The sequence below is a fragment of the Mobula hypostoma genome, chromosome 9 (assembly GCF_963921235.1).
Source record: "Mobula hypostoma chromosome 9, sMobHyp1.1, whole genome shotgun sequence".
NCBI classification, from domain to species: Eukaryota; Metazoa; Chordata; class Chondrichthyes; order Myliobatiformes; family Myliobatidae; genus Mobula; species Mobula hypostoma.
The window spans coordinates 132084825-132109942 of NC_086105.1; the positions used below are offsets into that span (position 1 = coordinate 132084825).

Here is a 25118-nt window from a genome sequence, read left to right on the forward strand (position 1 = left end):
ATGTACCAACTAGTGGAGTGATGCCACAGCAACAACCTGGCACTCAACGTCAGTAAGGTGAAATAGCTGACTGTGGACTTACGGAATGGGTAAGATGAAGGAACACATACCAATCCTCACAGAGGGATCAGAAGTGGAGAGAGTGAGCAGTTTCATGTCCCTGGGTGTCAAGATCTCTGAGGATCTAACCTGGTCCCAACATATCAATGTAGTTATGAAGAAGGCAAGACAGCAGCTATACTTTATTGGGAGTTTGAAGAGATCTGGCATGTCAACAAATACACTCAAAAACTTCTATAGTTGTACCGTGGAGGGCATTCTGACAAGCTGCATCACTGTCTGGTATGGAGGGGCTACTGCACAGGACCAAAAGAGGCTGTAAATCTAATCAGCTCCATCTTGGGTACTAGCCTACAAAGTACCCAGGACATCTTCAGAAAGCAGTGTCACAGAAAGACAGCGTCCATTATTAAGGACCTCCAGCACCCAGGGCATGCCCTTTTCTCACTGTTACCATCAGGTAGGAGGTACAGAAGCCTGAAGGCATAAACGCAGCGATTCAGGAACAGCTTCTTCCCCTCTGCCATCCGATTCCTAAATGGACGTTGAATCTTTGGACACTACCTCACTTTTTAAAAAAATATACAGTATTTCTGTTTTTGCACATTTTTAAAATCTAGTCAACATATGTAATTGATGTACTTGTTTATTTATTATTATTGTTTTTATTTTACTTATTATTATCCTTTCTCTCTGCTAGATTATGTATTGTATTGAACTGCTACTGCTAAGTTAACAGATTTCATGTCACATGCTGGTTATAATAAACCCGATTCTGAATGAGCTGCCAGAGGGAGCTGTAGAGGTGGGTACAATTACAAGATTTAAAAGACATTTAAAAGGCAAGTATAGGAAAGGTTTAGAGGGATTTGGAACTGGTTCGACTAGACAAGGATGAGTTGGGCAGATGAGGGTGCTCCTTCATGCTGCATAGCTCAATGACCCTATGACCAATTAACGTACAATGCTGAGAGAGCAAAGGTAAGTGGAAACCCTCTGCTTGTAGAGACTTACACACATACATGGACACACATGCAGACGCTTGCTCACACTCTAAACACATGCTGATGCATGCTAACCACATAGGCACAGAGACGATTCACACTCTAACCACACGCATAGATGGGTGCAAATCCATGTTTTTTTTTGCTCAGCCTTACTCCCTCAATGACCATCCCCTGCCTCAGGTTCCTCTTCCTAACTGCTGCCCTCCTTTTCTTCTCTCTCCCTCTCTCTCTCACGCATACCGACATGAACCCAGCCCCCTTAAAACCCTTCACCTTTCCTTGCCCTTTGCAAGCCCCAATCCTCCACCAAACCCTTGCACTCTTCCTTCCCCATCACAAACAAGAGAAAATCTGCAGATGCCAGAAATCCGAGCAACACACACAAAATGCTGGAGGAACTCAGCAGGCCAGGCAGCATCTAAGGAAAAGAGTACAGTCGACATTTCGGGCCGAAACCCTTCTCCATCATTCCCAATTCCCCTGCCTTCCTCTACCCATCCTCCTCTCCCACTTTTCCTTGTTCTTTCTCTATCTCGCCAACCCTCCCCCTTTGCCTCACCTTTCATTATCACACAGCATCTCCCCTCTGTTCTTCCCCTGCCTTAAATCTCTTTCAGTTCTCTAACCTTCCCACTCCCTACTTGTCTTCCCCTACGACCCACCCACCAGCTTCTCGATCTCTTAGGATGAGGCTGCTTCTCAACTTACGGTCAATGCCCCTGATTGATGGAGTTCAATTATAAACTGAGACATTAAATCAAATTGTAATGTTTCTAAATGTGTCATGGTTTCTGCTACAGTGGTGTTTCTGTCAGAACTTCCTGTCAAAAATGAAAACCACATGAAACTAGGAAATTAAATTAAAGTTTGTGTGGAATGAGCAATCTTTACATTACAAGAAACCTGCCTCTTCAAAATTTTCATAAAGATATTTCCCAAAAGTAGGGAAAGGGGTAGAGCAATGAGACCTTCAAGCCTGACCATCACTAAGTGCAATCATGGCTGATTGTCTACCTCAATATCTTGTTTCCCATCCTTCCCCCACCCCCATCCCACTATACTTCTTAATGCCTTCTATTTCTTAAAAGTCCACACTTCCCTCTAGTAACAAATTCCACAGGTTAGCCACCCTCTCGGTGAAGTAAAAGCAGGTTCCAGGAGATCAATATTCCACAGTACCTGTCAGCATTAGCTGGAATTCCTATCACCATCAAAAACTCCTCATTCAAACAAAACCTTAAGATTGATAACAGATCTTGCGACAGCAGACGCCAGCTCTCAGAATTATCCCTAGGCCTTTGCTATTTGCCAATACACTGGAGACTTTCTTTGGTGTCTGTCTGCTTTATTTTATCACAGTTTCATTAATGAGTTTTCTCTTGGCATTGCCCTTAATCTTGCTGATTAATGACATTGGGCATTTTAAAACATTTTACTAATCCACAGCCCTATCTAGTTAACAAATATCCTTTAAATAAATGCATTTCCTCAGTTAATCAGGTCTTTCAGTAACTGAAGAGTTTCAGCCAGAAACGTCGACTGTGGATGCTGCCTGACCTTGTGTGTGTGTGTGTGTGTGTGTGTGTGTGTGTGTGTTGCTCTCAGTAATTCTCTTTATTTCTTACGAAATACCAAGTTGTATCACTGCCAGCAATCTCGCAGTTCAGTAGGATCAAAAACCACTCCAGAGCCTTGAACCCAGAGAGCTCCGATGGATCAATCAACCAAAACTCATCATTTAAACCTCATCCTCAGCCTAGCCGGGCTCACATTTATTATGTGTCCATGGAAAATCTTTTGCTGATACCTGCACCCTCTCCACAGCTCTCAGTTTCAAATTGGCCAATGTCAGAACAGCAGACACAACCAAAGGCTTATACTTATACTTTATACTTTATTGTCACCAAACAATTGATACTAGAACGTACAATCATCACAGCGATATTTGATTCTGCACTTCTCGCTCCCTGGATTACAAATCGATAGTAAATATTAAAAATTTAAATTATAAATCATAAATGGAAAATAGAAAAATGGAAAGTAAGGTAGTGCAAAAAAACCAAGAGGCAGGTCCGGATATTTGGAGGGTACGGCCCAGGTCCGGGTCAGGATCCGTTCAGCAGTCTTATCACAGTTGGAATGAAGCTGTTCCCAAATCTGGCCGTACGAGTCTTCAAGCTCCTGAGCCTTCTCCAGGAGGGAAGAGGGGCGAAAAGTGTGTTGGCTGGGTGGGTCGTGTCCTTGATTATCCTGGCAGCACTGCTCCGACAGCGTGCGGTGTAAAGTGAGTCCAAGGACGGAAGATTGGTTTGTGTGATGTGCTGCACCAAAAGGAATTACAGATGCCACTCTAGGAGGATGGTTGATCTGGAGGGTGGGGGTGGGTGCGGGGAAGAGGAATGCGTCCAGGCACAGGCCCAGGCACACAGGTGAAAACAAATGTTCAGAGGAATGTAGAAACAGTTGGTAAATGCTGGTAGGATATTCAGAAAGATTCAGGTTGTGGGGCACATACAATTGAAAGAAGGCAGGAAGTCTAGGAGAACCCAAGAAAACAGCAGACAAGGTTTGACAGCACCCCTAGACAAATTCTAGGAGTGCCAAAATTAATGTCAAGAGGTTGAGAGACAAATAAGATTTCAGTTGCACCAGCACCACTGTGAAGATTTCAGAATGTGAGGTGGCAGCTAGTACGACTAAATCTATTTGCACAGTATTTAGGCATATAAAGTCCTTCAGCCTTTCCAGTCCTTAAAGTGTGATATGTTTATTACTGTCTGTAAAAGGGTGACTGCTACTTTAAAATTGACCCCTCATTAAATACAATGTTAAGTAATAAACAAACCTGAGTTGTTGGAGTTGCCAAGGAAATGGTACAGAAATGGTCTGGAGAGGCTCTTCAAAAGGTTATACCGAGGCTTAACAGAGTTTGAGTCTGTCAGATCCTTATCCGTGAGATCACACACACACAAAAAAAGTATTCTAGTTTACTCATCATCTCATATTATTCAGTTGAGGGAAGAAACGATCAAGGAGTTTAATCTAATTTGGCTTTGTCAGGGGCATTTGGATTTAACCAACCTGTAACAGATGTACTGTACTGATACGCTTCACCAGCAACTGATCTGGGCCTGTGCTTGACTAAAAATTGCACGCTACTGGGTTTGATGCTGATGTCCTAATGAAATGTAGCCTCTGTTGTGCCTTTATTGTAATTGCATCAATATGTTGGGCCCAGGATTGATCCTCAGAGATGTTGACACCCAGGAACTGGAAACTGGTCACCCTTCAACTGCTGATCCCTCAGTGAGGAGATGTCTCCTCATCCACTACCCTCCATCTTCTATTTGCAAGCCAGTTCTGAATCCAAACAGCCAATTCACTGCGGACTCAGTGCATCTTAATCTTCTGGATTATCCTCCCACAAGGGACTTCGTCAGATGCCTTACTAAAATCCACATAGATAACATCTACAGCCCTATCTTCATCAATCTGTCTCGTCACTTTGTCAAAATCTCAATCAAGACATGACTTGCCCCTCACAAACCATGCTGACTCTCCCTGAATAGGCCATGGGTCTCCAAATGCTCATATCCTATCCCTAAGAATTTTCTCCAGCAATTTCCCCACAACTGACATGAAACTCACCGGTCTATAACTCCCAGGATTTGTTCCCTTCTTAAACTGAGGTACTCACCAGTCATCTGAGACCTCGCCTGTGGCTACAGAGGCCATGAAGATACTGGTGTGAGATGAATGAATTTATGGAACCCTGGGCATTTACAAATACCCTGAAAACATTACACATTTTACAAAACATGAGGGATTTTAAAAAAATCGCATACTAAACTTTACTCACCATTGACAAGTTATTTTAAGCTAAGAAACTAATTTTAAAGATAATTCTCATTATTTCAAATTATAGTGGGTAAAATATTTTTTTAAATGTACATTGCAGCTTTGACATCAGCATTTTAATCTTTGTTCAGCTGAAGATATTAGCTTAAACTTTGCTTTTCCTTCTTGACTTGCTATCAGTGAAATTCTGTGTCTACGAGTGTTCTACGAGTCTGTGGTGGCCAGTGCTATCATGTTTGCTGTTGTGTGCTGGGGCAGCAGGCTGAGGGTGGCAGACACCAACAGAATCAACAAACTCATTCGTAAGGCCAGTGATGTTGTGGGGATGGAACTGGACTCTCTCACGGTGGTGTCTGAAAAGAGGATGCTGTCCAAGTTGCATGCCATCTTGGTCAATGTCTCCCATCCACTACATAATGTACTGGGTGGGCACAGGAGTACATTCAGCCAGAGACTCATTCCACCGAGATGCAACACAGAGCGTCATAGGAAGTCATTCCTGCCTGTGGCCATCAAACTTTACAACTCCTCCCTTGGAGGGTCAGACACCCTGAGCCAATAGGCTGGTCCTGGACTTATTTCATAATTTACTGGCATAATTTATATATTACTATTTAACTATTTATGGTTTTATTACTATTTATTATTTATGGTGCAACTGTAACGAAAACCAATTTCCCCCAGGATCAATAAAGTATGACTATGACTATGACTATGTTATCAGCTGTTTACCCAGCTTGATGGATGTTGAAGATTACTTGGAACCCTTGGCAGACCAGAACTGATATTAGAAGGCACGCCACTGCGCTCGCTAAGTCTTGAGGACAACTTTTGTCAAGATTGGCCACGAGTGGCAATACTTCACCAGCTGCAATACCCAGGCTAGACACATAGAATGTGGTGGAGGCGCTAGGGATATTAGTCACTGATGTAGCCATTGTCAGGTCAGAAAATCATACAAATATGGATATTTAGCAAGGCTAATGGTCAAGTATGTCCTTTTCTCTCTTCTATCTTCCAGGAGATGTAGGAGCTTGAAATCCTGGATGGCCAGAATTAAGAATAGCTTCTTCCCCACAACCATCAGACTTGTGAAACAGTCACTTCTTTTGCAACCCACCTCCAATTGTTCCGCATGCTCTTGGACTCTTAAATCTATGTCTCTCAGTTACTCTATTGTTGTCACTTCAGCATCTTATTCTTGCAATGCAACCTTTGCACCACTCTGTTGTTTTGTATTTGTCATTACATTTATTATTACTGTGTATACTGTTTTACTCTGAACATCACACATGCAAGGAATTTCATTGCACCCTGACAATAAATTAATTTGATCTGGTGGTACCCGAGGGTTAGATGCACTATCCAATTACCAGCAAGCAGGCATAGACTACTTACCTTTCACACCATTCAGGATGGTCAAGTTGCTCTGACCTTCTATCTGCTATAAAGCCCGTGGTTTGTTGAAGATCAAGCTCTAATACTTAAAGAGCATTAAGGAAGAAATCCATAACTTAAATGGGTGCTTAATTCCTTAAAACCATAATTCGATGAATTATTGTTCAACACTTTCATAGAAAATAAAATTGGCAGCAAACTAGGGACTTTAGCCCTTAAGTAGAGAGGGCGAAAGCTAGGGACACGGATTTTAAGTAATCATTGGACAGATTAATGGTGAGGTGAGGGGAAAAATTGTTTTACTGGAAGGTGGTAGGGATTGGGGTCTCACTGCTTTAACAAATGGGCAATGGTGACGTTTTTGCACCTTAATGGCTTAAGATATGGAAGATGGAACCAAAATTGCAGGTGAGGTTGGGCAGTTTTCGAATAGTAAGTCACAGAATCATGGAGCACAGCACAGATAAAGACCCAATGATTTCTTTCCGACAACAGTGCTCACCCAGCTAGTCCCAATCCCTGCATTTAGTCTGTATCCCTCTGAGCCCTGGCCCTCCATGTACCCCTTCTTATACTTGCCTCAACCACTTTTCTGGCAGCTTGTTCCACTCAGTGTGAAAGTTGCCCCTCAGTTCCCTTTTAAGCATTTCTCCTCCCACCCAAACTAATGCCTCCTAGCTTTGGACTCTCTTCGTCTGGGGAAAAGACCACCATGCCCTTAATTCTCCTACATTTCAAAGAATAAAGACCTAACCTGGACCAATCTCTCCCTGTAACTCATGCTTCAGTGCTGGCAAGTTCATTGTAAATCATTTCTTTAATCTTTCGCATTTAATCACATTCTTCCTACAAGAAGTATGAGTAAGAGATCTGCCAAACATGATACGAATAATAAACAAGTTCCATAGAAATGGTACTTTTCAAGTAATATTAGATATAAGACGAGAAAATGATAGTCAGGAAGGGGAAAGGGATTCAACAGCCAGTGCAGAGTACCCCTGTGGCCATCCCCTGAACAACAGGTTTGGATACTGGGGGGGGGGGGGGGGCGGGTGATGACCAATCAGAGGAAAGTCACAGTGGCTGGGTCTCTGGCAATGAGTCCGACTCTGCAACTCAGGAGGGGGAAGAAGACATGAGCTGTGGTGATAGGGGATGGTATGTTGCCTCCTGGGTGCCAGGGTCCAGGACAGCTCAGATCGAGCACTCAGCATTCTTAAGTGGGAGGGGGTACAGTCAGAAGTCATGGTCCATCTAAGTACCAGTGGCAGAAGTAGGAAAAGTTATGAGGTTCTGCAAAGGTAGTTCAGGATGTTAGGTGTATTAAAGGGCAAGACCTCCAGGGTGTAATCTTAGGATTGCTACCCATGCCACGTGCTGGTGAGGCCAGAAATAGTAAGATTATGCAGATTAACACAAGGCTCAGGAGATGGTGTAGGAGGGAGGGCATAAAATATTTGGATCACTGGGCTCTCTTCCAGGGAAGGTAGGACCTATAGAGGAGAGACTGTTTGCACCTGAACTGGAAGGAGACTAATATCCTAGCGGGAAGGATTGCTACTGCTGCATGGTGGGGTTTAAATTAGAGTTGCAGGGGGATGGTAACCAGAGTGCCAGAACTGTTAGTGGAGACAGATGTTGTTAAGTCTGCAGACAAAGTCAGGAATCAAAAGGTTGCGCATGGTGCAACTAGAGTCCTGTATATTTCAATGCAGGTAGTATCATAGGAAAGGCAGACTGAGCTCAGGATATGGATCAACACCTGGAATTATGATTTAAGAGGTATTAATGAGAATTGGTTGCAGGAGGGGCCATCCAGGCAGCTCAATATTCTGTGGGTCCATTGTTTTAGACAGGACAGAGTGGGAGGTATTAAAGAAAGGGTAGTGATTCTGGCCAGAAAATGAGTCACGGCGGTACTCAGTCAGGACAGACTGGAGATCTCATCTAGTGAGGCATTATGGGTGGTGGAACTAAGAAATAAGGAAGGTATGACCACATCACTGGGGCTACATCACAGACCACTCAACAGTCCTCAGGATTTAGAGGAACAAACCTGCAGAGAAATCACAGACTGTTGCAAGAAAAATAAGGTTGTTATAGTAGGTGATTTTAAACGTTCCACATATTGACTGGAATCCCCATCAGGTAAAAGGACTAGATGAGATAGAGGTTGTCAAATGCGTTCAGGAGCTTCCCTAATCAGTGTGCAGAAATCCCAAAGAGAGTGTGCGATACTTGATTTGCTATTAGGGAATGAGTTGGGGCAGGTGACATAAGTTTGTGTAGGGGAACATTTTGCATCTGGTAATCACAATGCCATTAGTTTCAAAGTAAATATGCAAAAAGATAGATCTGGTTGAGGTTCTAAATTGGAGAAAGGCCAATTTTGATGGTATCAGAAAGAATCTGGCAAGTGCAGATTAGGACAGGCCGCTTTCTGTGAAAGGTGTACTTGGTAAATCTGAGGCCTTCAAGTGAAATTTTGAGAGTATAAAGCTTGTATGTGCCTATTGGAATAAAAGGTAAAAATAACAAGGGTAGGGAACCTTTCTAAGGTCTGGTTAAGACAAAAAGGTGGATAGTAGGTACAGGCAGATAGAAAAATATGAGGTACTTATGGAGAAATGCAAGAGAACACTTAAGAAACAAGGAAGGCTAAAAGAAGACACAAAGGTGCCCTAGCAGACAAGGTGAAGGAGAATCCCAAGGGATTTTACAGATACATTAACAGCAAAAAGATTGCAAGGCACAAAACTGATCCCCTGGAAGATCAGAATGATAATGTACATGTGGAGCCAAAGGAGATGGGGGAGATCTTAAATGAATTTTTTGCATCTGTATTTACTCAGGAGATGGACAGAGAGTTTATAGAAGTGAGGCAAAATGTCATCAACTTCATATAAATTACAGAGAAGGTGTTTGCTGTCCCAAGGCAAATTAGGGTGGATAACTCCCCAGGGCTTGACAAGGTGTTCCCTTGGAACCTGCAGGAGGCAAGTGCAGAAATTGCCGGGATCCTAGCAGAGATATTTAAATCCTTAGTGACCAGAGGATTGGAGGATAGTCAATATTGTTCCGCAGTGTAAGAAAGGCTCTAAAAATAAACCAGGAAATTATAGGTGGGCGAGTCTAATATCAGTTATGGGAAAATTACTGTATGGTATTCTAACGGACCAGATATCTAAGTATTTATATAGACATGCTGATTAAGGATAGTCAGCATGTCTTTGTGCTTGGTAGGTCATGTCTAACCAAGCTTATAGAGTTTTTCGAGGAGGTTACCAGGAAAGTGGATGAAGGCAAGGCAGTGGATGCTGTCTACAGAGATTTTGGCAAGGCATTTGACAAGGTCTGGCATGGGAGATTGGTCAAGAAGGTTCAGTTGCTTGGCATTCAAGATGAGGTCATAAATTGGATTAGACTTTGGCTTTGTGGGAGAAGACAGAGAGTGGTAGTAGATGGTTGCCTCTCTGACTGGAGGCCTGTGACTAGTGGAGTGCCACAGGAATTGGTGCAAGGTTCAGTGTTGTTAGGCATCTATATCAACAATCTGGATGATAATGAGGTTAACTGGATCAGCAGATTTGTGGATGACACTAAAACTGGGGGTGAAGTGGACAGCAAGGAAGGCTATCACGTCTTGCAGCGGGATCAGGACCAGCTGGAAAAATGGCAGATGGAATTTAATGCAGACAAGTGCGAGGTGTTGACTTCAATAGGACCAACCAGGGTAGGTCTTATACAGTGAACGGTAGAAGAATACAGGTCCGTAATTCATTGAAAGTGGCATCACAGGTAGATAGGGTCGTAACAAAAGCCTTTGGCATATTGGCCTTCATAAATCAAAGTATTGAGAACAGGAGATGGGATGTGATGATGAAGTTGTATAAGACATTGGTGAGGCCTAATTTGGAGTTTTGTGCGCTGTTTTGCTCACCCACCTACAGGAAAGATGTAAATAAGTTTGAAAGAGTACAGAGAAAATTTACAAGGATGTTGTCGGGTCTGGAGGACCCGAGTCATAAGTTAGGGCTTTATTCCTTGGAACATAGAAGGTTAAGAGGAGATTTGATGGAGGAATACAAAATTTTGAGGGGTATAGAAAGGGTAAATGAAAACAGGTTTTTTACCACTGAGGATGGGTGGGACTACAACCAGAGGTCATGGGCTAAGGGCGAGAAGTTTAAGGGAAACTTCTTCACTCAGAGGGTCGTGAAATTGTGGAATAAGTTGCCAGCTCAAGTAGTGCATGTGAGCCCGATTTCAACGTTTAAGTGAAGTTTGGATAGGTACAGTACATGGATGCTAGGGGTATGAAGGGCTATGATCCCAGTGCAGGTTGATGGGACTAGGCAGCTTAAATAGTTCAGCACAGACTAGGTGGGCCGAAAGGCTTTGTTTCTGCGCTGTACCTTTCTACCACTCTATGAAAATCATACTTAACTAAGAAGAACCAATGTAAAAATAAATGTTTGTGTGTATAATTTTTCCCATTCAGCCATGACAGAACACTGCCTGAGAGTAGTTAGACTGCATCACTAATGAAAGCTGTGTGGATATTGGTGATGCAGTAGAATATGGCACATTTTGTAATGACAGTGTTTCCGTAACATAGGTCATCACTTAAGACATTTTCAAACAAAAATGACTTCTGTAACTTCTTCAGCTGCCCCATTGAACAGATATGAATACAGTGTACTTAAACAAAAATAACTTTGTTGAAAAGAAGTTCCAACTTTTTTAAACAGGGTTGAGCTACATTGTCTCCTCCTTCACTAGTTCTCTTAAAATTAGCATATTTTTCTTTGAATCATGCATTGCCTTGCATTTTTCCATTGTTCAAACTCTTCTAACCATTCAACCTTCTTAGAAAGCTCCATTACCCCTCCTTAACTTTCTGTGTAAAATCGCCAGCTTGCCTGTCACAGCCGTTGACAGCTTTTCTTCACTGCTTTCATCTTGAGGACTTTAACTTCTTTTTCCAATCCCCTCTGCCCCTTCTCTGAAAAGAACCTTCATAAAATCTGCTGCTTCTTACTAAGCTTTGGAACTCTCCAACTTTCCCCCCTACATATGTCAGATATTTATCTGCAGAGAATTTTACTAATACACAATGAAAGTTTTCTAACTTCATATCATGATCCATTGAGAATGATGACCAAGCTCAGTGTGCACTAATAGTTCTGAAAAGACCCCAATCTCAATCCTTACGTTTCTCAGACATTTCCCCCAATTTAAAATATTATTTGAAACAGTTTAAACACAGAAACACTATTGCTTACATATGCATATACATTTTGTCAATTTAGTCATGTTTTCTGTTTGTTTTACAAAACCAATGTCCCAACTACTGAGTAGAGAACACAGCAGTGAAAATGGTTGTCAAAAATGCATAAATGCCTTATGTCATACTTGCCATATATTCTTGGAATAAATGAATGTAACATTTGATTGGAATGGCAGAAAGATTCATTGCTTAAGAAGAAATGTTATCATCAATCAAAATTTTGCCACCATACACTTGCATTATCAGCAAGTGTACCAAATCTTATTAAGTACCTCAAATCATACCACTCTTCCTTGACAGCCATTCATGGAATTGAATGGTTTAACAGTTTACATGGTTAATGAGCTAACAATCTCCACAGAGTAAGAATTAAACACATCTGAAATGCAAAACAAACCTCGTATTTATTGCCTTTGCGTAGACAACAGACAAGTTACATTGTGTGTTTTCCTGGTCTGCCCTTTGGAACATTGTGAAATACCCAGGTTACATGACCCTTACCTGTACTACCTGAGCTCATAGTGCAAAAAAAAAGCAGAAATCTCAAAGGAACCTTCATAATGAAAACAAAAGTTTCCACATGTGCAATACAGAGCAGTTTTCCTAGTTAAAACCGAACACACATTTTCCAATTTAGATATGATTTACAGTTTGCTTTACACTTCCCGGCTATGCTGTTTTGACAACAAGCTTGAAATATTGCACCAGAACTAATATGGGGGCCAGAAAAGCATTAATGGAGATAATCTTAGTATTGCTTAGTCTGAAGTAAAGAAAGTTGAGTTTTTTTTAAACACACAATTGACACACAATGTTTCATTTACAATTTTGTTTTAATCTATCATACAAAACTCACTGAGCTGAGAAAATATGTTCCGTACATTAAGTCCATATATTGTACTAATACATCCTTCGCAGCGAATTAGAAGTACATTGTTCATTGCTTTTGCACTGTTTATTAAACAGCACAAGTCACTGTGGCAAAGGATACAAATCATTTTAAGTTCACATCTGCTGTTGCAACTTCAGCACACACTAATTTTTGCAAGGACACTGAGGTTAGGAAAATCTTCGTGAATGAACATGACATACACCAACCTCTGAAATTGATTGTATTGATACAAAGATCAATATTCTCCCAGCAGGTAAATGCACTATTTTTTTAAATCAGTAGAAAAACGTTACAACTTCACATATCCAGCCCGGCCTTCTGTGAATATTAAGACTAATGGTCAGTTAAATTCAAATGCTGCAATGTAATAGTTAACACCAACAGATAAACTACTTGATGAGACAGATAAAATTGAGATTAACTTTGTCCTACAAAATCAATAGACTGCACCAAAAACTCAAGCGAATAATTGCAAGAAAACCAAAGCAGTACATTTATACAACACAGTTACCTGCACAGTTTTCTCTAGGAGAGCTGTTTTAAATTGATTTTTTCTCCATAAATTTAAGCCTTCTATTGGTCATCAGCAATTAGAAATTAATAGTCACATTAAAACTTTCAAATGATGTGCAATATCCCTAGGACATGTCAATAAAAAGTCTATTACTGGTTAAAGCACTTTTATTCCAGTAGCGGACCAGGAATTGCAGGAACAAAATTTAATGGGCACTTGGAAATTCTGCGAGATTGTTAATATATCAATAGCTTCTATGGTCAGGTAACTTAGAGAGAAAAGTATTTGTTTTACTTGTCACATGCCTGATACTTGGTCCCTCTTTTTTTTAAACTAAGTGAAACACACAATCATTATCATAGTGACAATATGATTTTCTTTTTGGCTGAATATTTAGATAGGCCTTGGTCTCTGTTATCTGTCTTCCTTAAGAGTATTATATAATTAAAAAAGCATTTTTATAATGGAAAGAAATAGTTTATTAATGTATATGACAGTTTATGATGAAATCAAGACATACTTCCATCTCAGCTCAGGCCTGTATGAATGTATAGTATTAGTATGGCAGGTGATACCCAACAAGGTATGGTTGCTTTAATATCTTGTTCTAGTTTGCTTCTGATGATGGTCAAATGGACCAAAGTAACATAATACCACTATGGATATTGTGCACAAAATTATAAGTATGTGAATTTACTTGTAGAAGACTTTTGTATTGTGGATTATTGTCGAGGCCTTGCAATGAAATTATTTAGGGCCAGTAGGTCACAGTGATAACTTGAGATACCCTGCAGCCTCAAAACATGATGACGAAATTAAGTGACCTATGTGATGAAATAATTACCATCTATGCAAACTTTTATTCTTGAGCTGATAGTTTTGAGTAGAGTTTTAGATTAATTAGTTCAATTGATTGCACTTGTGACACCAGATTCCATAAGATATTAGGTTAAAATAAGCAGATAACAATAATGTAGATTTTGAATATCAACACCAGCTGGTCCTCTTTCTCAACATTAGATACTTAGCTATATCATTAAACTGAGGGGTTTAATAATTAGTAGGAGTAGATTATGTTACAGTTGATTCAACAGTAGCTGAAAGCTGATGCTTTTCAAAGAATGACATTTAAAAATATAGCATATTTAGTTAATGCCTCGATGCCAAGATCAACTAGTGTGGCTGCAAGAGGTGTAAAAGCCTGTTACAAATAAATATCAATCAGTGTTTGCACAGAGTAACAAAACTGGTGTTAAAGACCAATCGCAGAGTTTTTTAAGATTATATATCAGATTACTTAAACAGTTAGACACTGATGTCAGAACATAACAATAAATAATTTATGTTCAATTTCATACAATGTAACTGCTTCCTTACTGTCATTAATTGTATGCATTGCCTGATTTCACACCCAAGATCAGGCACATCTTCTCAATGTGTGGGGAGGTCACTTCGTTTTTACCTATATTTGAAATTAATTTTGTTCCAATTTTGACATTGTGTTCCATCTACTGTAACCAAGAATTGTTTCAGACATTTTAAATCTCTCTTTGGTTTTGTTACATCAACATAGTAAATAATGAAATATTCTCAGACCTAAGCAAAAAAAAACTAATAATTTTATAGCTAACTTTATAATTACTTTTCCTCATCTGGATCAATGTTGAAATACAAATGGAGCAGATCTTACTTGAGAAGCCGCGCAGAAGCCAAGTGGTTGCCAGCAGGATGAATGAATTTTGTCCATTTGTAAACTGTACGGATTTGTGACAAACTAAATATAGCCAGGTTAAATATCGATACATGTTATAAATGACTCCAAAATCAAAGTTTCTGAGGAGCTCTGAAACAGCTCAAATTACAAACCATAATTTTCCGGTGTTGCTACGTAAGTGGTTTGGATGGCATTAATTGCAGCAATAAATATTTCCCAGCACATCCACTTTCAAGTTAAGAAACCCGCATGGGTTTAAAAACAAATGCAAAATGTCTGATGGTGCCAAATACAAACCAGAAGGTAGTAACCCTCTAATTTTCCTTCACTAAGACACCAAGGCTTCAACTTGTGGTGTTCCCCACTCTGTGTTATCAGGTGTTGTAATTAATAAATAAATGCTGCAGGAACAGATTATGTACTAGTGTTGCCCCGTGGCTTAAATGTCTTTCTTTTGCAATTCCCAATATTTACATATTAATTAAGTGTAAGAGCATGTTCCTGGTTTAATTAAATAAATAACTAGCCAGTCCTGCATCTTGTGGAAGTAATTTGTACTTTACATATTTAGTTTTATAAAATTCTTTTTACCATGAAACTTATTAAACATATACATTTTAAACACTGCAATAAAAACAAACACTATGCAAATATGCAAGTGCAATCAATAAAACTGGTTTGAGATCTATTCAGGTTAATTACAATGCAGATTGACTTATTTGGTGCATCTATTTTTAAGTAGTTGTGCTGGATGTTTGTCGTGTTTTAATTAATGCTCTTTTAACAATCAGTGAATTTTATATCAGGGTAAAATAAAGATAAATTTGCAACTTGCAGTTTCATAAAAATGCTTCAGTTAGCCCTGCTAGGAATTCATTTGGGTGAAATTAGTAATATAATGTTCATAGCTGAAAAAATCCACACCTCAGCTGCATGTGTTTTGTTGAAATCCCTTGAAAATGGCAGATAGAATGAAGGACTAACCTACACAGCTCTAATCAGTGACTAGGCTTGACTGGCATATGGGCTTTGTATTAAAAGCTGTACATGGAGTATGTCCTTCAGCTGGAAATCTGTAATTGTATACTAACTAGTGCAAGGATCCCAGACACAGAATCACAGGAATTTACAAGCAATTTTTGGGCCCCACAGAGTTACTAGTTTTCCTTTTTCAGCTGTGTTTTGACAATAAGTTTAATTTTCTTGCTTTTCAGACCTGTTTCACTGTACAAAACCAGTTGGTTCAAAGTTTACATTGCATTTAATGTGTGGACTCGGACCTTTCGGGTTCCTGATTTGTTTTAGTGTCCTCTTTTTCTGTAATCACATTTGACTCAGATAATGTGGATGCCTGGGTTAAGGTGCTCACACTCCGGATGTGCTGTGCGTCAGCTGGTGGAAGAAGCGTCAGTGATTCCACACTCAATGCATCTGTATTGTCGTCAGAAATAAGTGATATAGTTGGCTGATGGGCTGGAATCAGACTTGGTGCCAGATTAGCTGCTTCATGTTCAGTACTGCCGGGCAAAGAGTGACAACTTGTGCCACCCTCTGCTGTAGGAGGTGAAGAATAGGTTTCATTGACAAATTCCACTTGGTCTGGAAAAGTCAAATGAGACTGCTCTTGAAGTTCAGGTCCATCTAATATTAAAGAAAAATATTTTTTAGCTCTTTGCAATTCAAGCAAAATTTCAACTTCAGTAATGTGAACAAAACTCACTATCAAAAAGACATTTCTGAAAACGTCTAACAATTTTGGGTTCCTATTCTACATGACCAAGCTACAGTAGCAGGACACCGAGGCACGCTTACTGTGTATTTACCAACCATAGATTTTAAGAACCTGATTGTGCATTTTGATGATTTAACAAGAATGAAGATAGATAAAGATATGAAATACTCCAACAATTGTACTGTCACAGTCATTGATTGGAACCCAAGAGAAATCGATGGCTTAGTGTATAAAATGACAACTAAAAAAGATTAAGAACATTCACATTCTCTACAGTTAAATGCCCTGTTCTTAAACATAAAACATCATAATCTTTTCATCTGAAAAGAAATTTTAAGGAAACCTTGATAATTAACATATGGTCTAATCGCATAAGGCTTCATTTTATATTCACATTATACGTTCCTGTAAGATAAAGAGGCAAAATTAATGACAGCAAGGCAAAAGATTAAAAAGAAACTAAGAAAAGCATAAATACAGAGGTGAGATGAAACATGAAAGTGACTAAAGTAATGTGTGAACGATTATCAAATAATTGACTTCATATACTTTGCTGTTTCTACGTGAGACACAAATTCTCTTTATTTTCTCCTCTTCCATCCAAAATATTGGCCTGGCAATCATCTCCCTTTCCTCAGCCTAGCTCCAACTTACTTCTGCTCCATAGCTGTGCAGCATGGTAGACAAGATGTACAGAAAATTTGAATCTAATGCACCATACTGTATTAGATTTTATAGATAAGCAAACTAGTTAGATCATGAGATAATGTCACTTGGTACGTATACTGAATGTTAATATGTTGCAAAGTACTTCCCTAGAATAAGCAGCGAGTGTCATGCTCTGTCTACATAATCAAACTGCTTTTTAGAATTCAACATTGATTGCCATCTTTAGTGTTGATTGCAAATTTACTTGAGGGTATATTTATATAAAAAAGCCCAGCAAGGCTAAGTAGTTCTCCACCAAAGAGAGGGGATTTCTAAATGGCTTCTAAATAGAAGAACAGTTGATGTTCATTGGGAATGCTGGTATTCACAGTGCCAGCCAGCTGCAACTTAGCAATGAGCAGAGAACTGCTACCCAATGTAAATGCTGTGCCCGGTTTCCATGGTATTGAACCACGTGGTAGTGAGATCATAGCTTCAATGCTGTGGGATTGCTAGTGGCTTGCAGCAGGTTCCTAGAACAGCAGTATGCAACCTAAGCAGGATGTCTTCTGTTTTAAGAATAGAGAAGTTACTTCCTCAAGAGTCTGGACTTCAGGACCAAGAGCACAATGGCAAGCAGGGGTTGTCGGTATTACACTAGCAGGATACCAGTGCACAGCATGCCAGTTCAAGAACACAAATTCAGTCAACCCAGTTTCAATAGTAGCCATTCATTTTTGTTTTCCTAACATATAGGTTGATCAGTTTCTCCCAGTAATAGGTTGGGAATTTTTTTGGGATGTTCATTAATCAAACCCATAAATTACTGTGGAAAAATTAAATTATAAATTGCAGAAAAATACATGACAAATCTCTTCTCAATTTTTATAAATTTTGTTGCATGCTTTTCACCAACATCTGACTAACCCAAACTATTTTAAAGGCACTGCTGATACTTTGAGCACTTTTTATAGCAGTCCTCCAAAACAAAGACTTAGATTATTTTTTATAAGAACAATACATATTAGAATCTAAAATTGAAACAGCATTTTGCCTGATAAACTGTTATATTAAATTTGATGGAATAGATTTAATACATTGAGTTGTCAATATGTTATGAATGATAAGAATGATCATTGGTTGCAAGACCTCCCTGGTTCCAAATAGATTCATAGAATATTCAATATAAATCTACTAATGTTAACAACTTCTTTAGCAAAACTAAATTGTACAACTAACAAACTGGTGGGTATGGTTTTGTGGCTGCAATTGTCCATCAAAAAACAGTACTTTATAACCATTACTGAAATAATGATGGAAGAGCAATCCAAGATGGAGTTTGTTTGCTGCAGAAACAAGGTTGAAAATGAGGGTTGGAGTCACGCTGGGTACATGCATAAGCATCTAACTGCAGGATGAAAAGCACATTTGCCCACATTGGAATGAGGTGGCTGGAAAATGCAACCAACCACAAAAATCACAAGAACAGGCATAGGAGATTTGCAGGAATTCTGCCTGCTTGTGGAATGAAGCATGTTGTACAACTGTAACCATCATCAAGTTGGTTTTGCATCTAATTGCATCATTTCCCATGTTTATATTAGTGCCAGGATTAACAGTGATACTATCTAACTCAAATTCAAAGAGAACAAACCCCTCACTTCTAAGTTTTCCAAATCTCAAGGTATATTTTTGGGCACAATTTTCAGTTTTAGATGATTTCTACGTATATTAGTTAAATGCACTTAATTCATTGAAACCATTTTGTTGTTAGAACTGTTTTGCCAAGAAAGTAGGAAATTAGTTGAAATGCTTCATTCAGCACAATTAAATCTACCAAGAAGCCTAAAAGCAGAGCATATTCATAGAAAAGTAGATTTCTGGTGCCTTGATGTTATCATTAAGGCATATCTTGTGGTTTCTAATGAAAGGTTTGAAGTGTGACGAAGAATGGAATTGGTAAAAAGGAAACAGGATGACAGATCTAGAGAAAGATTAAAGCAAACAGAATTTACATCAACTTATTAATAAAATAAGATGAAACAATTATGCTGTATAAATTAGATTATGGACTGATAGAAACTGACATGCAATCATTAAATTTCAATGTTGTATCCAAAGCCAATCCATTAAATGGGGACCAGCCAGGGCTGGAATATTTCACTCGCCAACATGATAAAACTAAAGTAAACTCACTAGATTAATTGCACTATCAGTGTTAATTTCACTCCATTTCTCATTTTCTTTGTACCATCCAATCTTCTTGCATTTCTTTCCTACAGGATTAGTTAGCATTTGTCCACATCTGAGATATATTTCTGCTTTTGGCGGGTGAAAAAAAACCTTAATTTTTAAACTCCTAAAGGACATGATAAAAATTATAGGATAAATTTTTCCAGCCCTGGGATAAACTTGTACTGCCAAATATCAGAACCACTTTCCTTTTGTTTGTACTTAAAAATCTCAACCTGAGTCTGCACACACTAATACCCTTAATTTGATGAAAATCATTGCTTATAATGTAATATTAATTAACTTAAACTTACTTAGGGGGGGTACGATTCTGATTGTTAATTTCCTGTTACAATTAAGATGCATTCTACTCATTCATTTGTATTTTATACTTAGAAAACTTTGGAATAATAACAGGAGAGCAGGAAGCCTTCCAGCAATCCAGTTAATCCCTTTCATGTGCTCTTCTTCATTATACAATTTGTTTCTCCTTTACTTATTTATCGCATTCTTTGTTTGAAGGGTGCTGTTAAATTTGGTTTCACAGTTTCGATGAACTGGAGTAGAGCCAATTCACCTGTTGTCACCTCATTAGAATATTTGACTGTAGACTGTCCTTGAGATGCATCTTCAAATCATTCTGAATTAAATAGTGGCCAAAGAAAAAATTATGCTGACTCTCCTCTTAACTTTTGTATGACACCACTCTATGGAGATCTTGGGAGGACTCTGATTTCTGTAACTATTTTGGACCACTAACTTAAAAAAAATTCAGAATGAAATAAAGATACATCTCAAGAACTACCTACAGTCAAATATTTTAAACATTAATTTCATAAAAAGACAGTTTTTAATTTGCTAAAATTGCTTAATGAATAAGGGAAAATATCACCATTAATCCTCAATTTCTTCTAATATAAAAGTTATTCAAAGTAATTTAACTTGTATTTTATAAAATCCATCTTTTAAAAAAATGCTGATACCAAGAATATCAAGGAGCTTTAAAGACTTTATGGCCAAAGGTGCAAGGGATTTAAATTGGCAATAACCTGGAGCTTAGATTGATAAAGTTTAAGGGAATTGGGGGATTCTCAGATTCCTGTAAATAATGGTTAAGTACCAACTATGTCTGTGACTGCAGTGTGTTTGAATAATGTCTCACAGCTGCTTCTTTGGGCAACATAAGGATTAAAGTTCACACAGATCCACATAAGATATCTCCTGATTCTTCACACCTTTTGGTTTTGACAAAAGGTGCTACCTGATGGAAATTAGACAGGACATTCCTTTCTTAATTAAAGTGGCTGGAGCGTCTATCAAACTGATTGTTCTTTTGTATCAATAGTCCATTGATGTGGCTGGAATGCTTATCAAACTGATTATTGTTTTGTATCAGTGGCCTTATAACTTCTAACAATTCTGACATCAGGCAGGGATGAGAACGCTTCTCCCCTGATGTCGAAGACCAAGTTCACTTGCCGGCTGAGCACAAAGAAATAAATGGGTGAAAAGATAAGCAACGATCTTTTGTGATGTGGTTATTTGGTCCAGCGTTTTTTAAGTTTACAAGATTGGCAAGAGTTTTACTGACTTGTTAAATTTTCTTTAATGATATTCCAAGAAACACCTTGGTAAGTTTAGCTGTGTTACAAGATATGTTAGGTTGGTTTTGTTCTACTCATTTTTGTTTAGTGACTCTGAAGTTACAACATTAGAATTGTCTGAGGGGATAAAATTAAAACTACAGACTAAAATGAGCAAAGGTACAGTGCCTTACAGACAGCTTAGATCATTTGATAGAAAAAAAGAGTACTTTATCTTCTTTCATTTGGATTAAGGACATAATTTATATACCTAATTAGTTCTGTTTAGTCTAATGTGAGTTACATGGAATCCTGGAACTGAAAATATTAATTATTGTGGTGGAAGTGGTTCACTACCACTTTGCCAAGCAACCAGCAATATTGATGGGGATTGCGCCATACAAGATAATTTATTGTTATTAACATCAACTATATACTGCCAATTTTGAAGGGCTCTCTTCCTTCAGTATTCAGTTAACTAGATTTACTCTGAACAAGAGCTGCAAACTTTGATACAGACCCAAAATTTAAAAAATACTTTTTAAACAATAAGTGATTATTATATTAATTTGAAAATATTATATCCTAGGTCACATAAATACATTTAAAGAATACAACGAATTAAGGTTCTCATATGATGTGCTGAGCAATTACAACTATGGCTTTAGCCAGACCCTTTATTATTTTATAGAAAATAAAATTCTGGAAACACTGAGCTGGTAAGGCAGCAACTGTGGAAAGAGAAACAAAGTTAATTTTTGGGTCTGAGATTGGGAACCCTTTCCAGGACTTTGGCTGACCTGCTAAATGTTCCCAGAAATTTATGTTTTTGTTTAAAGTTGCAGCATCTGCAGTTTTTAAAATTTTCATTTATTTAAAACATAAATTAAATCCTCCTATCCACTTTGCTATGGTTTACATTTCATAGGTTGATATTTTCAGGTGCAATTCTGAGGACTGTGGTCACAAAGATATTTGCATATTCTTGCATGCAATTAAAAGGTTACTTGTTCTGGGTTCAATTAAATAGACTATCGTGATATTGATGAATTAACTAAATGATGAGAGGCTGGGGAATGTAACATAAACCTGCCTGTGTTTGCACTGTGTGAGCTGTTGCCTGGAGGCCTAAACCCAGTGTCCGCCACGACTTTCAGCCTCTGAAAGACTAAATACTCGCCGTCTTCCTCTCCTGCCAGACCTTACTAAAAGGAGTAGAACAGAGGTACAGATCATAGGGAAAGTACGACAATGGATAGAAAGAGGTGGATTTGCTCATGGGTACATTTTAGCAGCTAACAGACAATACAGTTACTTAAAATTTAATTTACAAACAATGACGTAGCATTTTAAAACACAACAATGGTTCAAAGCTCTTAGCCACTGGTATCCATAGTGGTTTAACTTGTCCTTCATAGAACTAGTAGTTAAGAGCTACAGACATAAATTTACACAATACAACAATAAGCACACAAAATAGCAAGCAGTTGAAAAAATTCCTGTAAACCATAAAACACCAGATTAAGGTACTCATTGTTTTAGACATCACTTTCAGTAAACTGAAAGAAAAGTGGCATTAATGAATGTTTTACAAAAGGATTTTCAAATTACTGGTTAAGGCGTTGATATCGTAAACTACAAATTACATCAGAATCCATTGATTTAAACCCCTTTATTGTAAAGGTCTAAAAATCAGTAATTTTAAAAAGTCACATTTGATATAATTTACCTTTCTATTCATTATCGTGCAACTGTAGAATGATCTAATCAAAATTAGAATGGAGGGAGGGGATCTCCTTGAAACCTATTGAATATTCAAAGGCCTAGATGAGTGGACATGGAGAGAATGTCTCCTATAGTGGGGGAGTCTCAGACCAGAAGGCACTGTCTCAGAGCACAAGGACCCCCCTTTAGGGCAGAGATGAGGAGGAATTTCTTTAGCTAGAGGATGATGAATCTATGGAACTGATTGCCACAGATGGCTCTGGAGGCCAAGTTATTAGGCATATTTAAAGTTGATAGGTTCTTGATTAGTAAAGGCATCAAAAGTTACAAGTGAAATGCAGGAGAATGGGGTTAAGAGGGTTAGCTTAGCCATGATGATATGGCAGAGCAGACTCAATGGGCTGAATGGCCTAATTCTGCTCCTATGCCTTAAGGTCTAATATCCATAAAATACAAAAAAAACTGAAACAATCCATCTAACCCATTCCATATGGGACCAAAAGAAGACTAAAATAGTTTTGCACAAAATACACTGTATCAACCACTAGCATCGCCAGTAAGTGAGAAGGCTTAAATATCTTCAGATTTCTAATGTCAGTATCCCTCTGCCATTCAATTTACACTATTAAATTTATGTAAATAATGACAAAGATAAAAGCTCTGAGAATGCTAGCTCTTTTCTTCATTTATGGCTTTTGTTCATATTCCATTTCCATTTCTATCACTCTTTCCAGTACATCTTTTGGATCACTGATGCAGCGCTAAAATGCCCTTGCGACTTTAACCGCTTTATTCTGGAGTTGTGCTTGCAGCTGTATGGGTCATAAGCTCCAAAATTCTTTGCCATAATACCTCTCACTACCTCTGCTTTCCTTTAAGTTGCTTCTAAAAACTTACCCCTTCAGCCGAGCCTTTGTTCATCTAAGTGTGACGTGGCTCATTTTGGTAGGTCAAATATGATGGCAGAATATAGTATTAATGGTAAGACTGTTGGCAGTGTGGAGGATCAGAGGGATCATGGGGTCCGAGTCCATAGGACACTTAAAGCTGCTACGCAGGTTGACTCTGTGGTTAAGAAAGCATACAGTGCATTGGCCTTCATCAATCGTGGGATTGAGTTTACGAGCCGAGAGGTAATGTTGCAGCTGTATAGGATCCTGGTCAGACCCCACTTGGAGTACTGGTCACCTCACTACAGGAAGGATGTGGAAACTATAGAAAGGGTACAGAGGAGATTTACAAGGATATTGCCTGGAAAGGCGACCATGCCTTATGAGAATAGGTTGAGTGAACTTGGCCTTTTCTCCTTGGACCGATGTAGGATGAGAGGAGACCTGACAGAGGTGCGAAAGATGATGAAAGGCATTGATCATGTGGATAGCCAGAGGTTTTTTCCCAGGGCTGAAATGGCTAACACGAGAGGACACAGTTTTAAGGTGCTTGGAAGCAGGTACAGAGGAAATGTCAGGGGTAAGTTGTGTTTTTTTTACACAGAGTGGTGAGTGCGTGGAATGTGCTGCCAGCCACAGCGGTGGAAGCGGAAACGATAGGGTCTTTTAAGAGGTTCCTGGATAGGTACATGGAGCTTAGAAAAATAGAGAACTATGGGTAACCCAAGGTAATTTCTAAAGTAAGTACCTGTTCGGCACAGCATTGTGGTCTGAAGGGCCTGTTTTGTACTACAGGTTTGTGTATGTTTCTATGTTAACCCAAGATCCTCTTTTGTGATTTGGTGTCAAAACTTTGGATTGATAATAGGCCTGTTAAATCTTTTTGGACACTTCATTACATTAGAAGTTCCATGTTTAGCCTTGTTTTTAATGTCACTTCATGACAAATTTTGCTCTCTAATGTTTCGGTGAAACTCCTTGGGATTATATTTTATTAAATTTAAACTTCAGTTTATATACAAGCTATTATTGTAAAAACTCATTTAAGTCTGCATAAATGATTGATAGACTCGGGAACTAGGTGACACTAGATGATATGAGGTGGCATAAGTCTTTAAGGACCTCCATTATCCACAACATGCCCTCTTCTCACTGCTACCAGCGAGGAGGTACAGGAGCCTGAATTCACACACTCAACTTTCCAGGAACAGCATCTTTCCCTCCGCCATCAGATTTCTGAATAGGCAGTCAACCCATAGGCACTACCTCACTACTCTTTTTTTGCTCTGCTTTTGACAATAATTGTAATTTATAGGTTTTTTTTATTCTGCATTGTCCTGTACTGCTGCTACAAAGAAACAAATTTCACTACATATAGTATGCTATTAATATTGAACCTGATTCTGGGTCTGACTCACGGCCTGGTACGGAAACACCAATGCCCTTGAACAGAACTGTCTACGAAATGTAGTTGGTACGGCCCAGTCCATCATGGGTAAAGCCCTCCCACCACTGAGCACATTTACATGGAGCGCTGTCGCAGGAAAGCAGCATCCATCATCGGACCCCCCCCCC

General features: G+C 38.9%; 1 protein-coding gene across 5 annotated transcripts in view; it reads right to left on the reverse strand.

Annotated features, from left to right (window-relative positions):
* Positions 1–12037: 12037 nt before the first annotated feature.
* The window catches only part of clec16a (C-type lectin domain containing 16A), a 243201-nt gene continuing 230120 nt past the window's right edge, over positions 12038–25118 (reverse strand). For all 5 annotated transcript variants that reach the window (XM_063059198.1, XM_063059196.1, XM_063059194.1 and 2 more), the window contains one exon: positions 12038–16374. In XM_063059198.1, the coding sequence (XP_062915268.1) occupies positions 15995–16374 (380 nt within the window). In that variant the 3' untranslated portion in view covers positions 12038–15994. The remainder of the gene's footprint in view (positions 16375–25118) is intronic.